The sequence below is a fragment of the Protopterus annectens genome, chromosome 8.part0, assembly GCF_019279795.1.
Source record: "Protopterus annectens isolate FY-2018-M chromosome 8.part0, PAN1.0, whole genome shotgun sequence".
Lineage (NCBI taxonomy): Eukaryota > Metazoa > Chordata > Ceratodontiformes > Protopteridae > Protopterus > Protopterus annectens.
This window is the reverse complement of record NC_056741.1, coordinates 1,322,518,256-1,322,531,222: the sequence shown is the minus strand read 5'-3', so window position 1 is coordinate 1,322,531,222 and position 12,967 is coordinate 1,322,518,256. Positions and strand designations below refer to the sequence as shown.

The following is a 12,967-nucleotide window of genomic DNA, read 5'->3' as shown; positions in this document are numbered from 1 at the left end:
AAGCAGCTCAATTAATCAATTAAAACAATTTAAACAATTAAAAGCAATGCTGGAGAATTTAAAGAACTCTCCCATATATAAACATGTTAATGTAAAGTAAGACAAAAATATATAAAACTTGCATGGTGAATAGAATGAGAGAGCATATTTACCACATGAGAAAGGGCACTTTACACAATGCCAAATCAAGGCAAGGAACATCCAGATTTACTCGCGAAATGGCAACGCCTGAACATTGAGGTGAGTCGCAAATATTTGCAACTACTAATTGACTTTTTCCTCCCTGAGGAGGTTAGGTTAACAGACAATATCAAGCGCAAACAGCAGGAGCTGTTTAGTAACTTTTCGGATAAGGTGGTTGCACCATTGTTTGAGAACTTGCTAGATTGTGTGCTAGCGTATGAAAGAAAACTTTTACAGCAGAAAAAACACAAAGCCACCAGGGATATTAATGATTTTAAATTGGGCAATGTATTCTTATGGCCCAGAACAGGGCAGGATTCCTTTACAACATCTCAGATGCATAGGGATCCTTCTACCCCCATGCCTCCTAGGAAAGTAAAGGAATCTACACACTTTAATTTTATCAACGATGTTACAAGTAATAGTGTAACAAATGACATGAATGTGGGTATTGAATTGAATGGACACAACAGCATTACTCCTGTGGAGATAGACTCTGCCCAAGTTTGTACTGGGGGGGTCACCATCAGTAATGATGCATGTATTTTGGAAGAAATACCACCTGTCGCTGGGACTACCACAGACAATTGCAAGGACTCTGTGGATGTTATTCATATTGTACATCCCAGTACATGTACTAGAAACAACTTATATCCTGAAGTACATGTGGTTAAGAATAGACCTGTTTCTACAAAAGAAGGATCAGAGCCTGTTGTTAAACCTAAGAAAACTACTACCTTGACTGATTCTAGCAAGCTCTCAAGTTTGGATTTGACTTTTCCTCTGCCAGTGCGCATGGAGAAAGGTCCTCGCAGACCTCGCTCCATGAGCAGGGGCAGACAGAAGAGGAAATTATCAGGGGATTTTATGCCCCATCAGTCTTTAAAGAGAATGTGGAACAACAAGCATTAATTTATAATTTGTCCCACATTACTCTAACAGATGATGATACCAGTTTATTAAACAAAGGTTTGAATTTTATTCCTAAAAGCCAGAGCAAATTGACTGATACAATGGTGGACTTAAAACTTTTTTGTAGGAATGTAATGCTTAGATTAATTTATAATGACTCTGAGAAAGAATCAGCACAGAGCAGGAAGTTTGCTTTTAAGAATTTAAGTGATTTTGTACCAACTCACCACCCATTAGTTGAAGCATTCCTTAAGTTAACAGAGGAGAAATTGTATAGTTACTGTAATACTCAACTGGGACCCCAAAAACAGAAGAGGCGGGATAACTTGAGCTTTCGGGAACATCAGTGTCTGAGGAAATTGCAGAATGATCCTACCATTATAATTAGACCAGCTGATAAAGGTGGGAAAGTTGTAGTATTGGATATGTCATTTTATCCGGAGGCTATGTCCTCCATGTTACAGGACAGGTTCTATGAACCCACTTCCATGGAACAGGTTCACTCTGTTGTCAGATATATTCATGACATGCTTTATGACATTCTTAGAAGTAATTTAATAAATAAGGAGCTATATGGATACCTTATGATTTATACACCCACTATACCGATTATACAAGGTCTCCCCAAGGTACACAAAAATATGAAGAACCCACCCATGAGACCCATAGTTTCTGGCCGTGGTTGGGTAACTGAACACCTTTCAGTCTTTGTGGAGAAACATCTGAGATGTGTATTGAATGACAATGTTACAGTCTTGAAGGATTCTAAGCAATTTTTGATTGATCTGTATGAATGTATTGGACACCATGATAGAATCTCTAGTTGTACTTTTGTGACTTTTGATATTCAATCCCTATTTACTGTAATACCTAATGATATAGGACTTGATTATGTGTTAAATTATCTGAAAGCACACAGTACTTACACTGCAGTATTGATAGACCTTATAGTTCATTTTCTAGAACTGGTCTTGGAGAACAACTTATTCATGTTCCAAGATCAGATCTATAAACAGCGTGATGGCGTAGCTATGGGCACTCCATGTGCAAATAGCTACGCCAACATGTTCCTTGCATATTGGGAGGAACATGTTTTATTTAAGAATGCACTTTTCTGTGAACGTGGTGTTCTACAGAAGGTTTGTTGATGACCTTTTTGTTCTTTGGAATGAAGCATCAGAACAGCTGGAATCAATGCTATCCATTATGAATGACTTAACTGCATTCCTTACTTTTACCATGAACTATTCCACACATAGAATTGATTTTTTAGACCTATATATTGAGAGATTAACAGATGATATGATAAATATGGGGGTCTACCGCAAGGCATGTTACTGCAATTCCTTGTTATTAAGGTCTAGTATGCTCCCACAATTTGTTTTTAAGAATATAATGAAAGGACAGGCCATTAGAGCCTCGAGATTGAACCCCACTGAACAGGGATTTATCTCAGAAGTAGACAATCTGAGAAATAGATTACTGACCCGGGGATACAAGGATAATGAGATTATACCATACATGGAGGAAGCATACATGTCACGCACCACTTCAGGTGCACCATACTTTGGACCCAGGGTCCAAGATCAATCCGTTGGAGATCATATGTTAAACAGATCTATTAAATTTTCCACTCTGTACACTTCTGATCAATATCAGTTAAAGGAAATTATTAGCAAACATTGGGAAATTCTCCTGGTTGATGATGACTTGAAACGCATTGTGGGGGAGCCACCAAGTTTCCTATTTCGGAATAAGAGCAACCTAAAGCGGTTGCTTTGTCACCACAGACATGATAGGATTATGAAGAACACTGGTCACACTAAACCCTGTGGTCACTGCAACTTTTGTTAATTTATTGATAGCAGTGAGGTGTTTATACACCCGGATTTACACACCATTTTCTCCATCAAGGCAGATGCAGATTGTATGACACCTAATGTGGTGTATTTAGCTACTTGTCAGGCATGCCCGAGTTTCTATGTTGGTAAAACTAACCGGCCGTTAAGGGATAGAATGAGAGAGCATATTTACCACATGAGAAAGGGCACTTTACACAATGTCTTAGCAAAACATATAACCACCGATGACAATGATCATACTTTCTTGTTCCAGGTCCTAGGGATAATTGTTGTGAATAAGAGGGGTGGTAATACTATGAATCTCACTGAATCTAAGGAGACTGACTGGATCATTCGTTTGAAAGCTGATAGGGGGCATGGGTTGAATGATAGAGCTTCTATAAAACCTAAGCTGAGACAACGCAGGCACATAAAATGAACTATCATTTATTTGTATATGTCCTTGATTATGTATTTTATTAATATTAACTTATCAGAATGTTTATTTATATGTTTTTAGGTCACTATGCAAGTTTTATGTATTTTTGTCTTACTTTACATTAACATGTTTATATATGGGAGAGTTCTTTAAATTCTCCAGCATTGCTTTTAATTGTTTAAATTGTTTTAATTGATTAATTGAGCTGCTTATATAAGGGGAGGTCTACTGTGACTTTTATACAAGGATCTGAAGAAGCTGTAATGGTGAAAGCGCTCATCCGTATGTTATAAGTGCACATTTTTGGAATTAAATTTGGAGTTTTGTTCTTACTTCTGCTGTACTCCGTCTCCTTTGTGACTTGCATTATATCTACCTCACGGAACTACAGCATTTGCTTGCTGAGCAGTGGATTTTACTTTATTTTATTTTTTATTCAATTAAAATAAACTGTTTTAAATAACATTTGACAGAGAGAATAATAGAACCTGGAGTGCAGAGCCAAAAGCAATGATAGTGTAAGTCAAGTGAGGTGCGCAGTAATTCTTTAGACAGATGAGAAATCGGTGGGGAAGCGACGACTAGTTCTTCAGAGGTTATCTACATCACTTGAGTAGACTCATGCTACATAGACCATTGAGTTTATTCTTTCATCATATTTTTATGTACATATATAAGGGTGAATTGCAACGGGCTACCAAAGTTATAATATGATTTTCAGAACTCTGCAAACTCAGTAGATATGACATTTCTAATAGTGTTCTGTTGTATTCATGCATTTGTATTTGTAATAAAAAGTTTAATCTAATTTCAGTCATAAAATGTTCCTCTTCAACATATAGTCAAAATCTGTGCTTTACTTCTTAATATATTCTGCTGCTGTCTTTTATGAAATTAATGAGGGGGATGCAATTGTCATGAGTTCAAACTGAACAGTTTGCTTATTATGTCATAAGAGTAGATGTATTAATCTTGTAGTATACCTGCAATAAAGACTTCTGAAATTGAACTGCTTCTCCAGATGTTAACCATTTGAAAAGAGCAATTATTATGTTAAAACCAGAAGTAAACAGCCTCACTTATATTACCAGTGACCCATTCCTCCAGATTAGGGTTTAATACACAGACCCCCTCTTTTGCCTTCTTCAACAGAAATCCAATTTGTTTCTTCTGTTGAAGAGCTATTGTCAGACTTATGATCCAATATAGCAAAGAAGTGTATTAAAACTTGTTTTGAGTTTTAATAACCTGAAGGAGATTAGCTGCTAATTGCTTGTTTATTGCAGGAGTGCAACTTTGTGGAGATTTCTGTAACCAATTTTATCTTGTGTATTTATATTAATCTAGTATCCCATCTGCACTTACGAACATGGCAGAGCCCTGAAGTTTAATGCAAAGTAAAGGGTCCTTATAGTGCACTGATGATACTGTATAATGTCTTTATGAAATGCTGTGACTGTGTATGAAGTACTTATATGTCAGATTTGACCACTTGGGTAATACCACACTGTAATACCAGAGGAGCATCTAAAGATAAAGTTGTTCTTCAGTTAGTGTTTCTCCTAAGCAGCCTAGCTAGAAAATAAAAATATTGAGCAACCTAAGTATGTGAACAAGCATAAGCAAACAAAACCTAAACCATGCATGCATAAGCCCTAACACACAAATACAAACTGCTGCAACAGAAAAAAAACATTTGGAGGCCAGCACTCTCACTAGCCTATTTATGCCTTTCAGCAAAATGTACTGATTGTATAGAAATAGCACTGATTGTAACTGGAGATTTTATTTGCTAGCAAAATATTGTAAAACAACCTTTACATTTAAACAGTTTGTTGGGAACAGGCATGGTGAAGTGTGATGGATGTAGACAGTGCTTTTTTTGTAAACAATAAGGTGGTGGTATGCATACATTGCATTTGGGTCAGCCCCCCCCCCCTCCCATGCAGCAATTCCAATGTCCCATTAATTGGGTATTTCTCCCCATTTGCCATAAACACTGTTCAAAACTCTCAGTGTGCATACTGTTTTCTGCTTTACTTCTACAATGATTACAGATACTTGGATTTAATTTAAAACTTTTATTTCAAATTTTATAGCACAAATACTGATACGCATTTGCTAAAAAGAGCAATACAGTCTCTCAATGAAAACAGAGTTAGCATTAAAACTTCTCTGCCTTTGAAAGTCACATTCACTGAAACAGCATTGAAACCCACATTCAAAGAAAATGCATCTGGCCAGTGGCAGATTGTTTACTTTTGGGCTGTTTTCAAATCATAGGCCCGCTGCACACATTTTTAGGACCACACAAAATTTCTTTGATCCACTTTCCTGATTGTATTAAATTATAATATATAATAATTAGGTTATATCCCTTGTATAATACAGCACCACCTGTTGGAGCGTGTTTTAAATTTATAGTTTTGAACATTTTTCCAGTAAGCAATGAAAGAAAGCATACGAATCAATAATGACAAAACTGCCCAATTCAGAACATTTCAACCATAAAAGGCCACTCAAATGTCTGTCATTACAGTCCATCAATATCAGTCAATATGCACAATCTCTGCAGAAGTAAAAGTCAGGTGAATAATTTCACATTAATGAGATCTGTAACTAATGAAAAGACTGCTGCTAGCAAACAACTGTATATTTCAATGTTTCAGCTACAAATTCAGTGCCTGCCCTCCTTGAAGAATAAATTTCCTATGTTACATTAAAAAAAATGTTAAGCAGGTAATATTGCACACACACACACACACACACACACACACACACACACACACACACACACACACACACACACACACACACACACACACACACACACACACACACACACACACACACACACACACACCCCATATCTCTCAAACTCTTAGCGCAAGAAATCTGGACAAAGCCTATCATAATGGGGGAGGGGGGCAAAGGCCCAAAACTAGGGACATATTTTAAATATTGCTCTTATAAACTTAAGAAGTTGCTAGAATGACAAGATTTGTGTTAGAATGCATTTTCTGAATGAAATGAAGTCTGAAACTCAAATGCACGTCAGTATTTAGTAACTTTAATATTTAGAACTTTCCAGTGATCTGTCAAAAAAGACACTTTTTATGAGGAATAGACCAAAAATATAAGGCAAAAATCTGCAGATTCTGTAAAACTCTGTACAGTTAAAAGGAATGGCACAAACGTACATCCCCTAACCTCCTTCTTACACCCCCCATACATCTCAACCTCTTAAAGCAAGAAATCTGGACAAAGCCACTTCAGTCCTCAATGATTTGCTCATACACACAATTTTATGAGAAATGCACCAGAAATATGAGGCAGAAATATGGACAGTAGAGAGATATAACCCCCCCAACTTCCTTTTACACACACCCCTACCTTCCTCTTACACGCACACAGCTTTCACTTGTCCATTCGTGGTCCGTAGTCCAGACGTCTTTTGGAATTCAAATTCTGAGAGTGGAAGATGAAGACATAAACAATCGGTTGCACAGACGCAGTAGGTGTTTGTGACCTGTTTTCAGGTTCTGCGTCTGTGCAACCAGACGCAAAGGATGTTCTTAAAGGAAGATACATTTTTTTTAAATTGAAAGAAAATGAATCTTCCAGCCAGTGGGCCCCCTCCCAGCCAGCGTTTTTATATATACATATATATATATATATATATATATATATATATATATATATATATATATATATATATATATATATATATATATATATATATATATATAGTTTACAGTCAAAATCCATATTGGATGGAAGATGGTCGATTGGCATGTTGCCAACTGTCGGTAGTTCATATCAGCAAATGCCACTGTGCATTCGCTAATATGACATCAGCCTAAGGGCTAGAGATTGAGGTACAGTACATATTGGAGCATTCATCCCTTTCCTCACTGTAGTGCAATCTCAAAGTTGGAATATATAGTTAAAATGGGATGTGGGGGGTGCAGGCCCCCCCCCCCCCGCAAAGACATGATGTAAAGTGTAGGAGTTATACTTACTTGAGCTCATCACATTTTATGTTCGGCTATGTTGTCAAATCTGCTGAATTCGTTCAGCAGATTCGACATTTCACCTAAGTGAAATTTGTGATTTGGCCTTTATGTTCAAAGATCCGAATGGAGTTGTGTAATGACTTTCAGCATTTTGATAGTAAACATATATATAATATAATATGTAGTCAATACCACAACCAATTGTCACGACTGAGGTGCCGGTACACCATACTGATGTGTACTGTGACAAAAAAAAGCCCTAGATATAGGTCTCATCCTGAAAGAAAATAGTAAAAGAAGATAAGTGATTACAGTGAAGGTGTGTTGTTTAGAGTAGCAAAATTTGTAGAGTGTTATGTGCAAAAGAGTAAGCTCAGTTAAGATAACAGAAAAATTACAGGTAGTATGGCATAAAATAAGCAGAATAGGAAAATGTGTGCTTGCATGATAGGAGAATGAAGGTGTGAGATGCAGAGAAGTAGCTGCTCTCACATTGGCAGCTAAAGACAACAGTATGCTACTTATTTTTAATTAATTTTAATCTTATAAATTTGTTAACCAAGTAAGCCCACTATGCATGTGTCCATCTTCATGGGCATAATTTTAATCATATACATTTGTTAACCAGGTAAGTCCACAGTGTGTGTGTGTCCCTCTTCATGTGCAGCATGGGAGCAGTGTATGGTCTTGCTCAGAGTCACACAGTTGGCAGTAGTCAAAACTTGTACCTTTGTCTACAGGGCGAAGCAGCTCATTAACACCTCAGAGCATTAATCTTCTGCTGTAACTCTCTCACTTGATTTAAACTTGAAATAGACAAGAGTCTTCATCAAGAGACAAAATGACAACCATGATACCAATGTAAAATAATCATCTCATTTCATATATTTACACACACAAATAAGCATCTCTGTTTTACTGTATAATTCCAGGTCTGAGTAATGGGGTAATCTTGGTTTCTTTTTGCAGCCAGTTTGCCTGGCATGGATATCATACCTCTGTATGAAAGCCTTTGTCTCTTTTATAGTACTCTTTCTTAATCTCATAGACTCTGTATATTGTATGCAACCTGTGTGTACCTGGTATAGTTTGTGAATTTAGTTCATTGCTGTGATTTTTGCACAGTCATTGAGGCAGAAAAAGCTGTGTTTGCCTCTCTTCCAATTGCAAAAAGGACCATGATTACTGGATGGTGGTAACTTATTTACATACTTTTTTCCGATATGAACGAAACGAGTTATCCCCACATAATGAAAGAGAAAGCAAAGCTGTTTTTTTTTTTAAGTGGAATTGCTCACCAGTTGGCATAAGACCCCAAAAGCTGACCCTAACCCTACCTGAACAATAATCCTAAACTCCTGTCCTAACCCTAACCCTAATTCTAACATTCTATACTTAACCAAAACTGGTTCATAGATAAGTACTACGCTAGCTACCCTTGTTTGACTATTTTAAGGCTAGCCAGTTTCCATTTCAAAGGTGAGAATCAAACTCTGTCCCTTGCATTGGCGATGTAAACACCTTAGTCATTACCAGCTCCCAACACCAAACTGGAAGAGCACAGATTTGAACCTACAACTCATCTAAGTTTGCACTCCATCCCTGACACCTACCTTCCTAGTTAGTCCATCCTGACTTCTACAAGCAGCAGTAGAGTTCTGACTGCCCATCCTACTATTTGTTACATCCCTCCCTGTTACATCCATTAATCATAAAGGGGGAACAAAATTGGTTGTAGTGTTTTGCTTCTATCAGCCTAGCCCTCTGGCTAATAAGATCAGCCTAGCCAAAAGCTCTGTGCTGCAGTTCTGCCTGCTTATCCTAATGTTTTCTATGTCCCTCCCTGTTATAGTCAGTACTTGGAAATGAGAATCAGTCAGCAGTGGTGTCTTGCTTTTGTCAGCTCATTCCACAGGCTAAGAACAGCATCCTAGCCAAAATTGGTATATTGCTTCTACAGACTTATTTATGTCTGTCCATAATGTTGTTTGTTGCATCCATTTCTATTACAGACAGTACTAAGAAGGGGGAAAAATAATTGGTGACATCTAGCTTCCATCAGCTCACCCCTCTGGCTGTGAACAGCAGCCTAGCCAAAACTAGTGTACTGCTTCTGCCAGCAACTCTAGTTACCTGCCCTTAGTGTTGTTTGTTGCATCCCTTCCTGTATAGCCATGACTAGAAGAGAGAAATTGATGGTGGTGTCTCATTTCCACCAGCTCAGCTTTTGGCTAAGGATAGTAGTTTAAACCAAAACTGGTGTACTGCTTCTACAGGCAACACTAGTTCTGTCTTCCTGTCCTTGCTGTTCTTTGTTACATCCCTCTCTGTTATAGCCATACTGAGAAGGGGGAAAGAAATTCCATTAGCACAGTCCTATGTCTAAGAACAGTAATGTATCCAAATCTGTTGTACAGCTTCTATAAGCAGTGCATGGTAGAATTATACAAACTGTGTTAAGAAGTCTTATTACTAAATTTGTTACAAAAGGCACCACAGTGCCAATATGAGTTGCGGTGTAGCCCCCCACCCCCATTTGTTTAACCAGTCTGGAAAACGTTGATTGCTTCTTGCTGAATGCTCTACTGTATCTTCTCCCTGCCTTGTGTAGTGATGAGGAGACATTCCATGCCCCTCCAGCTCAGTCCCCACTGTGGTACATATCTGAGCTTAGTCCCCACTGTGTTACATATATGTGTGGAGTGCTGACACCTTGTAACCTAAATTCCACACAAAAACTGAGTTTGAGCCAGGCAGTCAGTGGCAGGACAAATTGTTTCCATTTCCCCTTGCTATACTTCTTGTCTGGGCCTTTTTATTTTGCTGAGTACTGTCAGGCAGCCTTTAGATCACCTTACAGGACTCTACTAGATGGACTAAATTAGTATATTTCTTATGGAAGACTTTTTTTTTCCCTGTGGCTTGTTTTTCTTGCCACTTGCATGAAGTAACACTTTGATTTTACCAGGGGTGCTAATGATGCCCTGCAGGTCTACTTGTATATGTATACAGAGACTGACTGTAGCACCTGCTGCTTGGTCAACCTATGAAGACAGCATTCCCTTTGACCTTAAAGAATTTCAGTGCAGTTTGTTGGGATGGTTGTATATCTTGTTTCATATACGGTTAACTAGTCCCCCTCACTATCCTTTGGATGGCTTTTGACTCCCATGCATTCCCTTGCTGTTAGGTATTTCTTATCTCCCATGAATATTTCACATTACATAACCACCTATCTCCTTCTAGGCCCTTCATATATCCAACTCAGCAACCTGTACTGATGCTTCTACACATCTTCCTTTAAATATAGTCTGACATTTTTTCCAAAGTGGTTCTAAAAATGAAAAATTCCCTGGCTAAGGATTATTTTGATTTGTAAACACAGAAACAACAGACAGCATTGACATTACTTGCTTATAGATATGCTGTGTCTGTTGTTATACTTGTTTAATGCTTGCACAACTACATGCCTGTCATATAATGGAATCACTTAGGTTGTGCTTCTGTGGCTAGTTAATAACATTTGTCAGAATATTTTTTTCTGCCCATGTTGTAACATTGAGGTGCACCTGATATATTGCTGCACATTACCTTCATTCATACTTATTTTTTGTTACCTGTCTCTCATCTCTGCGTCATAGTTGTACCTATTGAATCTGCTATGTGTTGCATCTTGTTTCCATCAGCTCAGTCATCTAGCTAAGAAAAGCAGCTTAACCAACCTTCTATAAGCTATGCTAGGTAGAGCCATATAAACTGTATTAAAATGTTTTATGACTAAATTTATTACAAAAGGTTGCAGTAGGAACCCAGTCATTTCATGTTAATAGATGGACAGCCACTTTAGTTAATGGCAAAACTTCAAATCCAACTCACTGAAACCAAATTCAGTGAACTTTGGAAAAAAACGTTTTTTACTGTTTGCAGTGGTGCAAGCCCTCTTTCGTCATCCATGTGGTGGGACACCTCCACACTCCCCAGACTTATATACAGTAGAATCTCATTATAACGGACTTGGTTATAATGGAATCTTGGTTATAATGGAGAAGGTCTGCAGATCCCAGCTGCACACAGACATAAATGTGTAGAAAAGGCATTGGATATAATGAACTCACTTATAAGGAAATTTTGCTTATACCGGACTTCTCATAGGCTTGTCTTATTCAGTTATAGCGGAATACGCATGTGCATCATTTACACGTATTTGCTGTTTTGTGTGAAATGGCAGAGAAGTCAGCTAGGTTGAAGAGGTGTTCAATAACTCTAGAGTTAAAAACATGAAATTCTCATGTTAATAGAAAATACAAAACAAAACACAAACTGACATCATGCAAGAGTATGGTCTTAGTAAGTCAACAATTAGTGATATTTGGATTAACCGTGGGAAATACAAATCCTCTGGACAGTTTGCTGACAGCAGCAAGAACATGCAGAAATCTCCATATGATGACACTGAAGAAGCTCTCTTCCTTTGGTTAAAGCAAGCATTTTCAGTCAGTGTCCTTGTGTCTGGTGCAATATTAAAAGAGAAGGTGGTTATTTTTGCCAATGAACTTGGTCACGGTGACTTTAACTGCAGTGATGGCTGATTGGACTGGTTTAAGAAATGCCGAGCTGTTATCTTCTCCATTCTGAGTAGAGAATCAGGATCTGTACTGCAAGAACTGGCCAAGTTTTACTCTGACTTCTGGAAGAAGAGTATCTGAGTTACAGGCTCTTATGGTGATTCAACTTTATCTAATCTTTCAGAAGGATGTAGCATCTTTGAGAACAAACCCTTCATTTATGCTGAAAGTGGTTTCAGAGTTTACCAAGACCCAGAATGTACTTCGTTTTCTATCCAGGACCAAAAAATAAGGAGAAAGAATTTTACACACATTCACTGTCCACAAGCAGCTCAAATACTATATTGACAGGCAAAACCCTTCAGGAATTCTGTTGATTTCCTAAGAAGGTATGAAAAAGGGAGAATTAGTGTCAAAGTAGTCAAGTCTAAATTGTTGTCCCATGCCATTGCTTTTTGTTATTCTCACCATAACAATACACCTGCAGTCAGCATCAAGATCCATTCTAACTCGGCATTGGCTATGTCTGAGGCCTTTTGGAAAGGAGCGGAGTCTAAAATATACTAGAGGCAGCAACTTGTTCATGTGTGCCCACTTTGCAAAGCACTACAAATTAGACTGCTTATCTAGGTCCAGAACTGGCTTTGCCAAAGCTATACTCCAGGGACTCCTGGTCTCTGATCCTTCCTTCTCCTCAATTTCTTTCTAAGCTCTGGTATTGTACCCGTGTAGCTTAGACTACAGCATCAGTGATCTAATGATATAGTATAGTTGTGTAACAACTTATCATAACAGCAGTGGCGGCTGGTGACTTCAAATCACAGGGGGGCTGCAGGAGACAGCTGAATGGGTGGGGTCAAGGGGAGGGGATGTGGTCAACCAGAAAGGGAGGAGCTATGCACAAAACCACAAAAAACTAACTTTAATTAAATACGCTGCCCTGGGTGGCAAACCATCATTATGAAAGTCCAATCAAGACAAAAATAAGTGTAGAAGAATAAAAATATTTCA

General features: G+C 38.0%; 1 protein-coding gene across 1 annotated transcript in view; it reads left to right on the top strand.

The window, feature by feature from the left end:
• Positions 1-11,980, top strand: part of LOC122808473 (jhy protein homolog) — a 908,782-nt gene extending 896,802 nt beyond the window's left edge. The window contains exon 5 of the mRNA XM_044079431.1: positions 11,690-11,980. Coding sequence (XP_043935366.1) covers positions 11,690-11,980 — 291 coding nt within the window. The remainder of the gene's footprint in view (positions 1-11,689) is intronic.
• The last annotated feature ends 987 nt before the right edge of the window (positions 11,981-12,967 follow it).